Consider the following 15,085-nt stretch of genomic DNA (forward strand, 5'->3'; position numbering starts at 1 on the left):
TAAAAGTTGTACCACTGAGCAGCTGGAAGAAGTTAATAGTTTAGCAGGGTTTTCTGTTTTAAGCTGCCACAGATCTTGTTTTCCATAAATATTAATAAAGCTTTTCTCAAGCTTTTCCTACAAGCACTTCCCAGCTCCTTTTCCAAGGGATAACATCTGCTGTTCTCACAGACACAGAGGGGCTGCTGAGGATTAAAGAGGAGAACCAGAAGCATTATCGCAGGGCTCAGAGGCACCAGGAGAAGAAGGAGAAGATCCAGAAGCACAACAGGAAGCTGGGAGACCTGGTGGAGAAAAAAACCTACGACCTGAAAACGCAGTACGAGCACCTGGCCAACCTGCGGCGCGCGCACATCCTGGAGCTGACCTCGGTCATCTTCCCCATGGAGGAGGTGAAGACAAGCATGAGGTATGGCTGGCTTGTCCTTTTGGGATCGTTTTGCTTGGTTTTAGGCACCCAGAAGGGAGTTGTGTCAGTCTAAGGTAGGTGGTCTGGCTCCCTTAGGGTCTGGGAGGAGAAGGAGGAGGAGTTGTGTTCTTACCCACAGATAGAGGTCCAGGATGGAAGAATCTGAATCTGGAGGTACTTGCATTTCCCCACTGAGAGAAATGAGCTGAATGTCCAGGAAGTTTTATATTTTAAATTTCCTTAAAATATGGATTCCCCAGCCCTGGAAGTGTTCAGGACCAGGCTGGACAGGGCTTGGAGCAGCCTGGTCTAGTAGAAGGTGTCCCTGCCCATGGCAAGGGTAGAATGAGATGAGGTGTCCCTTCCAACCCAAACCTTTCTAGGATCCTACAAAAACAGGTAATTAAAAATCCCAGAGCAAATGAAAGTAGTTTTGGGAATGAGGACTTTTGCAGAAAGGTCTATAAGGTCCTTTCCAACCCAAACCATTCCTGGATTTTACAAAAACAGCCAATTAAAAACCCCAGAACATCTGAATCTGGAGGTGCTTGCATCTCCCCACTGAGAGATATGATCTGCATGTCCAGTATTAAACTTCCTTAAAATATGGATTCCCCATCCCTGGAAGTGTTCAGGGCCAGGTTGGACAGGGCTTGGAGCAGCCTGGGGTAGTGGAAGGTGTCCCTGCCCATAGCAAGGGTAGAATGAGATGGTCTGTAAGGCCCCTTCCAACCCAAACCTTTCTAGGATTCTACAAAAAGAGGTATTAAAATTCCAGAGACAATGAAAGTAGTTTTGGGAATGAGGAATTTTGCAGAAGTGGTCTATAAGGTCCTTTCCAATCCAAACCATTCCTGGATTCTACAAAAGCAGCCAAATAAAAACCCCAGAACAAATGAAAGTAGTTTTGGGACTGAGGACTTCTACAGGAGTGTTCCTACCAGCACTTTGCCCTGGGTGAAGCCCAGCTCAGTGCCTGCCAAGTGTGTGTTTGATTCCGTTCCCAACCACTTCTTTCCAACCCCTGTGGGCCCTGCAGGGACCCAGCAGACGTGTCCTCAGAGAGTGACAATGCCATGACCTCCAGCACTGTGAGCAAGCTGGCAGAGGCACGGAGAACCACGTACCTGTCCGGGAGGTGGGTGTGCGACGACCACAACGGGGACACCAGCATCAGCATCACGGGGCCCTGGATCATCCTCCCCAACAATGGGGACTACTCTGCTTACTACAACTGGGTGGAGGAGAAGAAGACTACACAGGGACCTGGTAAGGGGCAAGGCATGGTTTTAGGCAGCTGGGACACTTTGGGTGCCAACAAAAGGCACTGAGGAGCAGTAAACTTGTCCATTTGTTCTCAGGCTGAGCCAGAAATAAATGCCAGAATGGGGTTTTATGAGAAGATTCCCTGCCCAGTTGAAACTAGGTGGTCTTTAAGGTCCCTTCCAACCCAAAGTATTCTGTGATTTTATGACTAGTCTGCTGAAATCTTCTTTTGCATGAAATTCTCACTGGGATGCACAGCACAGTGAAATAGAGAAAGTTAATTATTCACAGTTTTGACACAGTTCACATGTCATCATCTTAACAGGAATTCCAAGAATTACTATTTTCTTCCAACTTCTGACAGATTTCTCTGGAAATGATTGCTAGATTCAGGCTGTTCTCCTTGCTTAGAAATGACATATTCCAGAGTAGACTCCAGGAACATATTAACACACCCACCAAGACTTCATTTAAAACAAAGATTTCATGTTGTTTTTATTTCTTTCAGATATGGAACATAATAACCCTGCTCATACCATCAGTGCTGCATTGTGCTATGCAACTCAGCTCGTTAACACTTTGTCTCTCATACTTGATGTAAATCTTCCCAAGAAGCTCTGCAACAGGCAAGTAAAAACACAGCAGGAGAATCTGTGACCTTAGATCAGGTTAGTTTGAGGAATAAAGTCATGAATTGGAGCAGCTTTTGATAACACGGGTGGCTTGTGGATTTTTGTGCTGTTTGAGGGGAAGGCTAGCAGGATTTGAGACCACAGTTAACAGTCCCTCCCTTTTTTTTTACATCCTGAGAGGGAGACCAGCCATCAGAGTTGAAAATAACACCTCTCTAATTGACATATTCAGCATCCTCAAATGAGAGATGAAATATGGCAGTGCACAAATGGCACTTTTCATTTCACTGGACCCCACTGTGCTCCACAAAATCCCAGCCCAGTCCAGCAGCTCTTGAACAGCTCTGCTGCCTCCTGTGCTGTAGGGCAGGTGCTGTAATATGGCATGGCAGCAGTCCCATGGGATAAAAAACCTAAGAGTAAACCCCATATGGGTTGAAGAGCACTGTTAGAAGGAGTTGCAGACCTGCTCAGACTCCCAGGGGTTCCAGATGTGCTGCTGAGATTCTTTAAAGCGTTTTAAAATAGTGGTTGTCAAAGTGAGGGAACAAAAGTTGGGTAGGGTTTCAGCTTTTTCCCACCCTGTGGCTGGGGGGTTGGAACCAGGTGATCTGAAAGTCCCTTCCAACCCAAACCCTTCTGTGATTATCTGATTTTGTTTGGGTGTTCAGCCCTCACAGAAGGAAAAGGTTGGGAACAGGAAATGATGCAAGACTTTCAAGGAGATCTGAAACAGTTTGGCTCAGGTGGATCTGAGTTCCCTACAGTTCCCACCACCTGTCCTGTGGAAACTGGTGAGGCCAGGGCAAGCAGAGCTTGTTGATAAAATGCTCACAGTCCTGCTAGGTTTAAAATTAATCTCCTCAGCACTCTAGGACTGGCTGTAGACTTTGAACATGTGCTCACTGCGAGGATTTTTACTCCAGGATTTGTGAGGAAGCCAGGGCATGGAATGCTGATGCCTCCAGTAAGTGTATTTTCACAGCATTTTGTTTTCTGTGTGTTTTTGTGTGTGTGGTGTTTTAACAGTGAATTCTGTGGAGAGAATCTCAGCAGACACAGGTTCACACGGGCAGTGAAGAAGCTGAATGCTAATATCCTTCACCTCTGCTTCTCTCAGGTAGGAGGGATGCACATTTCATATCTTTAAATAGCTTTTTAAATATCAGCTGTGCCTGCTGGTTTCCTTCAGGACCTGATCATGTTGTTTTTTTTCCCTTCCCCATGTCAGCATGTAAATTTAGACCTGTTGCACCCCCTGCATACCCTCAGGAACCTCATGTACCTGGTCAGCCCAGACACCGAGAACCTGGGCAGGTAAGAAAAGCAAAATATGAAAAGCAAAATATGAACTTTGGAATTGATGCCTTTGCCTTGTTACTTGTGAAGGAGTTTCTCTCCTGTTGTGCCTATAGATCAGTCCTCAGCACAGAAATCAGGGTAGGTCCAGGAGGAGGAAAGACTGGACAGAAAAAGGGGCTCCTGAGTAGGGAATTAAATTTACAGATGTGTGTTTGCTGTGCTCCTGCCTATGGCAGGCTCAGCTGGAGGCTTTGCAGCTGATGATGGACTCATTTCCCCTGCAGCCAGGAGCAGCAACTCCTTCCCCTCAGGGAACAGCAGCACAAATGCCAGGCAGCTTTGCCATGCTCCAAGTGTGACCCTGCCCACACCTTGCCAACGTGCAAATACCTGAGAGCATCCAGAAATACAAACCCTGAAAGAATCCCAGGCAAACCTTTCCCAGAATACTTCCAGTCAGTGAACTGCCTAGACCAAAGCTGACCCTTTAAATAATACTCATTTATATGTAAATTAAGATTAAAGACAACTGTTCTCTTAGCTTAGAACGTGATGAAAAGAACATCAGTTCTGGCATGCATGCACTGGGTTTAATAATTTATTTCTTTTTTTTTACAAGTTAAATATAAGAAAGCAAACAACACTGATTTCCCTATTGGGATAACCCAGACACAAGTCACTTGTGCCCAAGACAGTCTGCAAATATTTGTTTGATGTGCCTGATGTTTTATTCCCCCCTTAAACACAGTGAGTGATGTTCTGAAATCTTCTTTTCTGCTTTGTTCTCTTGCACGAATCTGGTTTTATTCAAAAACCTGCAGTGCCACTAAGAGGAGCTGCACACAGTTCCTTGTGTTCTCTGGATCTATCCCTACTGAGCCAGCCCACAGACATGGGGAGCCACATCTTTGTAAAAGATTTTGGACAAAAATCTGTGCTTGCTGCCTGAAATAGAGTGCTGGAAATAGTCAGAGGATGGAGAGCTGTGTCCTCAAAGGAAAGCAGCTGCTCTGAAGGGTGCAGGGGCTGCAGTGGGCACCTGTGCAGGTGTCCCAGAGCTCCCCAGGCACCAGCTGGGTGCAGGGAGTAAAAGAAAGGGTTACAGGAGAGCTGGATAAGATACCCAGCGGGCTGCTGAGTGGCTTTACAGACACCACTGGGAGCAGAGAGCCTGAGCTGGTTGAAATGAGGCACATGCACTTAGCAGAGACATTAATTACCCACAGGAATGAAGGCAGGGATTCTGCTTCCTTCTGTCATCCTCTCAAGGCTGGATGAGTTTCTGGGATGGATGCTGTCATCAGGCAGGAGTTGCTGGGCTCAGGACAGGGAGAAGGGTGGGACTCAGTGGCCTTTGTTAGACAGGAGGTCACTTGAGATGATCTAATGGTCCCTTCTGGCCTCAACCCTGATGACTCCTTCTTGTGTTGCCTCGTTAAGCAGAAGGCTTTGCCAGGAGGCAGAGCTCCCATTGCTTTCCAGATTATGAAAGAGGAGTGTTTGCCTTTCATTTCTCAGCTGGCTGCAAAGTTTGCAGCAGCCAGCTCTCTTTGTTTTCCTTTAGATACCTAAGCCTGTGGTTGCCTGACAATCTCCTTTATATGCTGCTGGTTTCATATGCTTATAATTTTACCAAGCTTTAATTATCTGGATTAATATTTCCCATGGCAAATCACTGCTTAAGGCTCCTTCTCCCACTGAGGCTGCATAAACTCTTGCCTGTGTTAAATGGTTACTGTGTTTAATGGTGGGACTCAGTGATCTTGGGGGTCTTTTCCAACCTAAATGATTCCATGATTCCATCAAATCCTGCTCATGTTCACGGGGCAGTTTTGTGGCTTGGAGTGAGCTCTGTCAGGGACTCTGCTTGCTGTGGAGAATCCACCTTTTTCCATGGAATACAGGCAGCCCAAAGCAGTGGGATGGGCGGGATGCAATCGCCTCTCCCACCAGGCAGTGGCAGCAGGGAACTCTGAGTCACAGCGCGGCTGGGACCCTGCAGGACCCTGGGGATGCAGCCCGTGGCCCTGCTCAGAGCATCTCCCTGCCCAGGAGAGGCTGAGGGAGCTGGGGCTGTCCAGCTGAGAGGGGCCCTCAGCCCTGTCTGTCCCTGCCTGCAGGGAGGGCTCAGACACAGAGCAGGCTCTGCTCCAGGGGCCCAGCAATGGCACCAGAGCAACGAGCAGCAACTGATGCCCACAAGTTCCATCTGAAGGTGAGGAGGAACTCCCCTGTGCAGTGACTGAGCCCTGAACAGACACCAGAGAGGGTGTGGAGCCTCCCCCACTGGGGACATTCCAGATCCATCTGGACCCAATCCTGTGCCCTGTGCTCTGGGATGACCCTGCTGCAGCAGGAAGATGGGACCAGCTGAGCCACTGTGGTGACTTCCAGCCTGAGGCACTCTGTGATTCTGTGTTTGGAGTGTTCTCAGAGGAGACCCCTCAGCCTCTCTGGGCAGTCTGTTCCAGTGTCTGGCCAACCTCAGAGTGAGAAAGAGCTTGAGGTGTTGCTTGGGGCAGAGTGGGAAGTCTCCACTGATGAGACTGAAGTCTCTCTGGTTGTGCCAGACCTGGGAGTTGCAGGTACAGCCAGGCAGAGCTGAGCTCTCTTGGTGTTGGAAATTAAAGCTGCTCCACATCAAGGCAGGATTCCCACCAGTGGAGCCCTGAGTTATCACCAGTAGCTTTCTCTGCTGTGTGTTTCTCTGTCCCTGCCAGAGCAGAGCTGCTCTCCCACCGTTCCTGCTCCGTGGTCTGGAACCCTGTCCCTTCTGGGCCAAGTGTTACATCCAAGGGGGTGACACCAAGCTCCCTCTGCCAGCTAACAGAGACAGAGCACTTCATCTCTGCCGTGCCTGGCAGAGCAGGCTGCTGGGGCTGGGAGGACAGAGGCACTGATGGTGTCCTCCCCACAGGTCCGGCCCCTTTGAAATCAGCGCCGACCTGGAGGACTCCATGGAGTTCGTGGAGCCGAGCGCGGCGGGCGAGACGGACGAGAGCGGCGACGAGCGCGTGAGCGACGAGGAGACGGACCTGGGCACGGACTGGGAGAACCTGCCCAGCCCCAGGTTCTGTGACATCCCCTCTCAGCAGGTGGAGATGCTGCAGAGCCAGAGCACCCAGGTGTCCCAGCCCATCGCCAGCAGCAGCGCGGGCGGGATGATCTCGTCAGCCGCCGCCTCGGTCACCTCGTGGCTCAAGGCCTACACCGGGCACCGCTAGCAGGGCTGTGCCAGGAACCCCTCCCTGACTGGGCTGTAATCAACCTTTACCTATTCAGTTAAGTAGTGCCTGGAACAAAGGAAAGGTCAGACTTCCGTTTTGTAAACCGGAGAAAACCTTTTTATTTCCCCAAGATGACTGTGAGGGCCCCGTTTTGTAAATGAGCTCCGTGCTCCCCCCCGGATCCTGCCAGGGCACTTGGTGTCTTGGTTCTGTCTGTATCGAGGATTGGCAAAGGACCCAGCGACCTCCAGCTCTACTTTCTGAAGAAGAAACAGATTTTGGAGTGTTTGGATCAGGAAGGCTGCTCAGGGTGCGGTCTGGACAGTGGTGCAAATGCAGTTCCCACTTTCTTAACTCCTTACAGGGTTTTCCTTTGTGTGTGTGTGTTTTAAATCTGTCTTGCATAATGCAAAAATGCGTATTTCTAAATTTTTTTCATTCAGGACATGAAAATTATGCATTTTTAACATGTTTTCTAATCTCTGTTGCCATATTTTTAATACAAATGATCAGCATGGACAGGGAATTCACACAGCAAATTGCTCTTGGTTTAGATTTGGTTGTGACTCTTTACCCAGTTTTGCCATAGAAAACTGGCTTGTTTCATGCTGTTTCCACTGGTAGGTGTAGAAGTTTTGTGTTGTGCTGAGGCACACAGGCTCTGTACTCTTAATACCATACACCAAAGAAACACTGGACATTCTTTTGCTAGACCCACATTGGATGCTGATACAGAATTGCATTGTTGCAATAATATCCATCGGTTACCACACCATGTTGCCACTTTTTAGCATTAGAAAACCCCATTTCAAGCCAGTTTGGTGAAGTCATGTGCTCTCCACACTACATGTGTTTTTAACCCTATTTTATTGTATGTTCATGGTGGGGTTTGTTGTTTACTGACTGCCAAGAAGTTGGTTTGGTTCCCCTGGCACAGCTGGCTGGTGGAACCCCAGGAGGTGGGTGCTGAAAGGTGACTTCATGAGCAAGGGCTCCTCCTCTTCCTCTGCCCTGCAGGATGGGACACCCACGGGTGGTTTGCTCAGCAGAGCTTCCAACGTTTACATTTAGAGCTGGGACAGTTCCTCCACAGGGCCAGCCAAGGAGGAGCCTCCTGCCCTCCCTCCACGAGGGAGGATTTCTGCCACTGCCCCGCAGCTCCTGGGGACACAGCTCCTGACGAGGACGTGGTGACAGAGGCCACATCCCTGCCTGCTCCCAGCTCCAGGGCTGGTATTCCCAGCCCCCTCACAGGGTGTTTGGTGGTGGATTTCTCTCTCCCTCTCCAGACTGGCCAGTGCTGCCCCTGTCTGCATGCAGGAGGGGAGGGAAGCCAGGTGTGGCAGTGACACCCATGTGCCACCCACCCCTCCACGGCAGCTGCTTCTCTTTAGCCCTGAGCTGGGCGTCCTTTGTCAGTAGTTTCTTCTCGTTTTTCTCTTTTTTTTTTTTTAAACCAAAGACCCTTAACTCCATGCATTGTCAGACAACGCCAGCCTCTCCTGCCGCTGCTCTGCTCCAAGAGTTGGGTTTGTTTTAGGAGAACAGCCCAGGCCCCTGGGCTGCTGCAGCTGATGGGGGCCGTGCCCCCAGCCCCGCTGCCAGGCTGGGCTCTGGGCTCTGCTGGCTCACAGCACTTTAGCACCCACAGCTCTGAGCAACCAGCACACGCCAGTATTGGAAACTGGGCTCACAGCCCAGCCCCTTCTGCTTCCCCGTGGATTTTGCACTGGACCCCCCCATCTAAATACCTTTTTTTTTGTTGTTTTTTAATAGGCATTTCAGTCCCTTTTTCATTGCTGCCTTTGTGCTTTGAGCCCCAGAAGGTCAGGCCATGACTCAGCTTCGTGCACTGTCACTGAACTGAGGGAAAGAAAATCCAACACAATAACTTTTCTATAGGAAAAGAAAATCCAACACAATAACTTTTCTAAGCCATATTCTTCCTATCCATGTTTTCCAAAATAATTTATTTGCAACCGTGTCATACTCTGAGAGTGCACAAGGGCACCCTGAGGGTGTTCAAATGTGTTGGGGTGGGGCTTTTCATGGAATCTTTTTTGTAACAGAACACAAGGTTGTGGTGGTTTTTTTAAAAGTGTTTTGCACATGTGTAGCTGAGGAAGAATTGTGTGTGTCCAAATCTTGAGTGCAATCACCAGGATGCGTTTCCCAGGTTGTTTAGGGGGGTGAGAGAGGGAGGGAGGGAGGGCAGGAATATCCATAATTATAAATATTTGAAGGCAGCCAGCTGAGAGTTTACAAAACTTTTTGTGTAGCATGAACACGGGAATTTCAGTTCTGGCTGGGACTTCTGGTGGTGACCAGTGACCTGGGGTGGCCAATTTGGGCTGCCAAGGAAGAGCCTGATTGCAGGGCCCAGCCCTGTGCTGAAAATCAGGTGCCTGTGCAGGGTCTCAGGTGGGACACCTGGGGTGGCTTTTTCACCTGGGGAAACTCACAGCCCCCCCTCTCACAACATCCAGACTTAAGATGTAACTAAACACAAATGGTTTGGTTTTTTGGGTTTTTTTTTTGTTTGGTTGGTTTTTTTGTTGCTGTTTTTTTTTTTTTTCTAAATTTTATTGTATTATTGCAATAAATCTTGAACAGTAATTTTTTTTAAAGTTGTATATTTATGACTGTTACTTCTGCGTGGTTTGTTTTTCACCGTGCTGGGCAAAGTACACAAGAATTTCCAGCCTTGGAAGCATCACAGGGACCAGACCTGTTACAGTGCAATCAGTCATACAGAGGTGGAATAAGCAATACCCATTCTAAAAAAATACTCTTACATAAAATAACTGCATCTCCATGGGAGCAGGGGGTGGAGTCCTGCACAGCACACACACACACACACACACATCCCTCTATGTACATGTAAACCTCTTGGGTGTGCTGGGGATGTTTCTGCAGGTGGTGGATTCCTTCTGCATGCAAAGCTCCTCATTACAGGCTCATTTCAGGATGCAGGAAGGTGTCCATCCATCTTTTGAAGGATGGAGTTATTCAAGTGAAGCAGTGTCAGTGGCAGGGATGGGAAAGGGCCCAGCACAGGCCCTGGTGGTTCACAGGCTGCTGTGAACAGACAATGGAGGACAAACAACCCCTCCCACTCCATTTTTTGTGGTTATGGGATGGGGAGGACCGATGGCCCTGTGATTCCTGGCTGCTGGACGCTCAGGGGTGGGAGCAGCAGCCAGCTGGGGCTCCTGCACACAGAGCTGGGCAGTTCATGGCCTCGGTCACAGCACAGTCAGGTCATGGCCAGGGCAAAGCCACGTCTGGGCCTGAGCTCAGCTCCTGCTGACAATGCTCAGGTCATTTCTGCTTAGGCAGGACCAGCAGCAGCTTTTGTCCTCTGCCCACCCTGGGTTGTGGCAGGAGAGCAGCTGAAAATGGCCTCACCTGTCCCTGCACCAGGAGTGCCTGGAGCAGCCAAAGGCAGGTGGGAAGGGGAAACAGCCCCAGGTGAGGCTTCAGCACCATTTCCACCGTGCAAGAAGTGGGAGTTGAGCCTCAGGTTGGATCTGCCAGTGCAGTTTTGTGCAGCTGTGAAATCCTAGAATGGTTTGGGTTGGAAGGGCCCTTAAAGATCCCCTTGTTCCACCTCCTGCCATGGGCAGGAACACCTTCCACTGCCCCAGGTTGCTCCAAGCCCTGTCCACCCTGGCCTTGGACACTGCCAGGGATCCAGGGGCAGCCACAGCTGCTCTGGGCACCCTGTGCCAGGGCCTCAGCACCTTCACAAGGAAGAATTTTTTGCTCAATCTCCCATCCAGCCCTGCCCTCTGGCAGTGGGAGCCATTCCCTGGCTCCTGTCCCTCCATGCCTTGTCCCCAGTCCCTCTCCAGCTCTCCTGGAGCCCTTCAGGCCCTGCCAGGGGCTCTGAGCTCTCCCTGGAGCCTTCTCCTCTCCAGGTGAGCACCCCCAGCTCTCCCAGACTGGCTCCAGAGCAGAGGGGCTCCAGCCCTGGAGCTTTTCCATGGCCTTCCCAACAGCTCCAGGGGCTGCACAGGGCAGAGGCTGCAGGACCTGGGTCCAACACATGGAACTGAGCTCTGCTGCAGCTTCCCAGGATTCCTCCACAGGGAACAGGGCCCAGCAAAGGGAAAAGCTGCTGCAGCACCAGCCAGGATGGAGCAAGAGCCCAACCACAAGGCTCAGCCACAGGCAGCTTTCACAGTGCTGTCCATGCCAGGAGAGCCCTAGAGCTTGATGAAAACTGGAAGCTTATGGACAATGGAAATGTTATTACAACTTCTTTGCAGGCCTATCTGGAAATTCAGTCCAGACACTCCAAATGCTCCCAGGCAGGGAAGTCAAGCACATGGTGCAGTCCTTCATTCTCAGTTCTAAACACTGAACTTTGTAAATCCAACACTGGCTTTTTTATTTTTTTTAATTGCTTCTTAGGGAAAAAACCCAAAACCCTGACATTCATCAGACCTTGGCTTCTCCCTGAACCATCCCTTAAGGAAACAGAAATCTGCATTTTACAATGTTACAGGAAAAAAAAAGCCTGCAGGCAGCTCAGCATGGCAACACTCAGAACCAACCCATTCTGAATGTAAAAGCTTGCTCTGTGAAACAATTTTTAACAGCAATGCTGTGCAGGAGGGACAGTTCCAGCAGACAATGTAATAAATGATGTATAAACCAGCCCACGCTCCCCAGCCAGCCTGGGGGCAGGGCAGGGATGGGGTAGGGGAGACAGCAAGTTGTCCTCTGCCTTTACCTGCTCCAAGAACAAAATAGCCTCATGATATTATTGTATCCTGATTTTTCCCCTTGTTCAACAAAGGTGACCAAAATCTCACACCCTGTTCCAAATAAAATGACCTCACTGGCCCCTTATCTAATTACAAAATATTTTCCTCTGCCACTCCATTCCAGCCTCACAGGGACTTTCCTTGTTGCTGTCAGCCTCAAGTTTTCCAGAGTCTAGGGTGGGGGAGCAGGAAAGCAGCTTCTTTCCCTTTTCCCCTCATCAGAATTAAGCTGAAGGCTTTTGATGCCGATGGCTTTGGCAAAACAACAGCCTGGGGGTTGTGTTGCTGCTGGTCCAGGTGCAGCTGAGGGAGCAGAGGGGAGTTTGGGTGAAGCCTGAGCCCCGTTAGGGGATGAAGTCAGGGGTTAAGGAGGGATCCTGCTCTTCCTCTCCCTCTTCCCAGCCGGTTACAAGGTGGCCACACCCTTCTTCCAGATTCCTAATTTCATTCCTCCGGGTTGTCATCATGTCTGCAGTGCAGGGAGGCTGAGCAGCTCCGGGAGGGGTGGATGACACCCAGTGGGTGGCAGGAGCAGGTGAAGGCAAAATATAAACCCAGCACATCCTTTAAACTTCCCTGAAAAGCCTGAGCTCACCAAACCCACATTTCAGGCTGTCAGGGCTTGATTTTCCTTCTCCCACTGTTAAAGGAAAGAACAAAAGCCTTCAAACCCTTTTGTCCTCCTCGTGCTCCAAACCAGGTGAGTCACTCGCTGTGAGCCCAGGGCAGGTGCAGGTGGCTGGCTCAGCCTGGCCCCGCAGCCAGCAGCGTTCCACACCTTGATCCAGCAGCAAAGCACAGAGAACAGGATGAGCCAGGAGCAGGGCCACCCCATCCCTGCCCTTCCCAGCAGCTCCTTGGGGTTTGCAGGGCAGAGCTGACCCCATGGGAAGGTGGCACCGGCTCTTCTTGCACCAGCTCAGAGATTTGGAATGGTGAGAGCCAGGAGTCCATCTGTGCCCTGAGAAGGGGCAGAGGAACAGCAACAGCACCAAGTGGGGGACAGGAGGGATGTGGCCAGGGCAAAGGCAGGGCTGCCACGCTCTGCTGGGCTCCTGGAACACGGCTGCTGCTCCCCTGGCTGAGCTGTGGCACTGGCCAGGCTCCATTCCCAGCCTTCCAAACCATCCACCCTGCGAGGGCTGCAACAGGAGGCTGAGGTCTGGCTCAGAGCACTGCAGGACAGGAAAGGATCCAGAGAAACTCTGCCATGGATGCCACACTCTGTGCTCCCGTTCTCAGTGCGAGGAATCGCCGTTCATCCGACACAAAGCTCTGCAGCTCCCCTGGAAAGCACCAACCCACGGCACTGGGAGAGGCCAGGGCTGCAGCAGGGCAGGCAAAGCACTGCAAGGAGTCTTCTGCAAGGAAAAAATTCCATACAGAGCAGATAGGAAAGCTTCCAGCACATCCACACTCAGCCTGCCTGACCCACACTCCATCCTTGAGCATCCAGGGAACAGGGCAGGTGCCCACACAAGAGCCAAGGTGCAGGAGGACCAGAAAATGCACCTAGCACCAGAATTCCCAATGAAAGGAGCCTCTGCTGCAGGCAGAAGGAAAAGCTGGAATCTGTAATTGTGACAGCAGGGAGTTCTGCAGGTACTACAGATCTGGGGGGTTTTTGTTCCTTTGTTAGTAGGAGGAGAGGTTTCCTAGAGAAAGCACATTGCACATCTGAACTACAGCACAGCACCAAGTTTCTGTCACGTGTTTTACAGCATTTTTTATTTTGGGGCAAAAGTCTTACAAGAGGAAGTCTGGTAAGGCAGATCTAGAATGCACATTTTATTTATGTGTAAAAAAAAAAAACCCAACCAGACAACATGGGTAAGGTAGACAAGAACTTTTTTTATATTCTGACTATACAATAATATTCCTCTCTTTTCTTTTTTTAATCCACTGCCACGCTACTATAATGGATCTGTTCTATAGTCTAAGTTTCAGGTTGTCCAGTTAGGTTGTCTGCAGCTTCTTTAAACAAGTTGACCTTTACCTATTTAGAGTTTCTTCTCAGAAACATTCATATATTATACAGGATATACAGATTTTGAAACAAGACACTTAAAAACACACACACCTATAGCCGCAACACTGGGATAGCTGCATTGTAGGGGTTACCTTGTTCAGCCAGCTGTAGACTCTGTATGTACAATTAGTTTTTATAGTGTTATTTACAGAGATGGACTAAAAGCTCTCTTTTAATCTAAAAGGTAAAGGCTCTTGTGTTTGAGTATGTGCAGTTTCATAGCCCTGTGGAAAAAAAAAATCACGACAATTATATACACTGTAAACAGCACAAGGCATGAGAATCTCCTCCTCCTCCTCTCCCAAACAATCTCAATCTTGCAGGAAAGTGTTTGTGCACTAATATTCCTCTTCCACCTCTGCTCCAGCTCCTCGGGTTTTCTTATGGATGGCGCGGTTAAAGCTGTGGCAGGCGGGGACCCAGTGATTGTCATGGAGACCCAGCTTACAGCCAGGGATGCCCTTCTGGGAGCGGTGACAGCACATCCAGTAGCCAGGCCCGTAGGGCAGAGCCTGGCAGTAGGGCTTGGGGTGCCACCTGCACAGGGACACGTCCCCCTTGACGTATTTCTTCTTGCACTGCTTGCAGGGATCCTCCCGGTAGCGAGGGTCGCGCACCCAGCGCGAGTCCGCCGGCCTGATGTTGTAGTACTCAATGATGAACTTGAAGTAGTAGCAAGTGCATTTTAGGGCAACCAGGCTCCTGGTGGGAAGCAACCCAAAGATCTTCACGATGATGTGGTGAGGCAAGAAGGCCATGTACTGCTGAGGCTCCAAAAGCTGCTGGATTTTAAACCTGGTCTCCAGAAAGTCATGGGAAACCTGCCGCTTTAGGCAGGAGGCATCAAGTACTTGCAAAGCCCCTTCTGTGGCAGGGACAGAAGGGGCTGATGGCTCTGCAGGGACACTGCTTCCGACACATGATCTACCAGATGCCAGAGCATCCTCATCCTCATTTTGGGCTACCTCCCCTGGCTTCTCCTGGGGACCCTCCCGCCGTGGCTGTTGCTCATGAGCAGCAGGCTGCTCACCCTGGAGGAAAAACAGCCTCCCTGGGAGTGAATCCTCAGCAGAACCGGAGAGCTTCTCCTTCCTGCACCCTTCCTCTGTCTTGGTGACTGATATACTGATGCACAAGGGCTCCTTCCTAGCAGGATGCTTTGGGAAAATTACAGGCTCTTTCGACGTACAATCAACAGTCGCGTTCTTGCTCTGCAAGGGATCCGGCGGCAGCCTGGCAGCAGCGGGACACGGGGCCAGCAGGGCCCTGGGGGGCTCAATCCGTGTTTCAGGGTCATTCCTGCCAGCTGTCATGGCCAACACCGCCTGGGCAAGTCCCGAATTCACATTCCCCGCCCGGGTATCCAGCCCCGAAGGAAACGGCTGCTGGGCAGAGGCAGCGCCATCCCACAGCTCGGTGTCACAGCTACCTCCATACCCGGCCTCTGC

The 15,085-nt window shown here is 50.4% G+C and overlaps 2 protein-coding genes across 2 annotated transcripts in view; one reads left to right on the forward strand and one right to left on the reverse strand.

Annotated features, from left to right (window-relative positions):
- The window catches only part of ATG14 (autophagy related 14), a 14,164-nt gene extending 5,435 nt beyond the window's left edge, over positions 1 to 8,729 (forward strand). The window contains exons 5-10 of the mRNA XM_014311835.2: positions 172 to 409; positions 1,449 to 1,678; positions 2,184 to 2,301; positions 3,337 to 3,427; positions 3,539 to 3,624; positions 6,527 to 8,729. Coding sequence (XP_014167310.1) covers positions 172 to 409; positions 1,449 to 1,678; positions 2,184 to 2,301; positions 3,337 to 3,427; positions 3,539 to 3,624; positions 6,527 to 6,833 — 1,070 coding nt within the window. The 3' untranslated portion in view covers positions 6,834 to 8,729. The remainder of the gene's footprint in view (positions 1 to 171; positions 410 to 1,448; positions 1,679 to 2,183; positions 2,302 to 3,336; positions 3,428 to 3,538; positions 3,625 to 6,526) is intronic.
- A 2,479-nt stretch (positions 8,730 to 11,208) lies between these two features.
- Positions 11,209 to 15,085, reverse strand: part of FBXO34 (F-box protein 34) — a 27,481-nt gene continuing 23,604 nt past the window's right edge. Inside the window, 1 exon segment of the mRNA XM_031066297.1 lies at positions 11,209 to 15,085. This exon segment is cut by the window's right edge and continues 59 nt beyond it. Coding sequence (XP_030922157.1) covers positions 13,976 to 15,085 — 1,110 coding nt within the window. The 3' untranslated portion in view covers positions 11,209 to 13,975.

Source organism: Geospiza fortis, unplaced genomic scaffold (assembly GCF_000277835.1).
Source record: "Geospiza fortis unplaced genomic scaffold, GeoFor_1.0 scaffold23, whole genome shotgun sequence".
NCBI lineage: Eukaryota > Metazoa > Chordata > Aves > Passeriformes > Thraupidae > Geospiza > Geospiza fortis.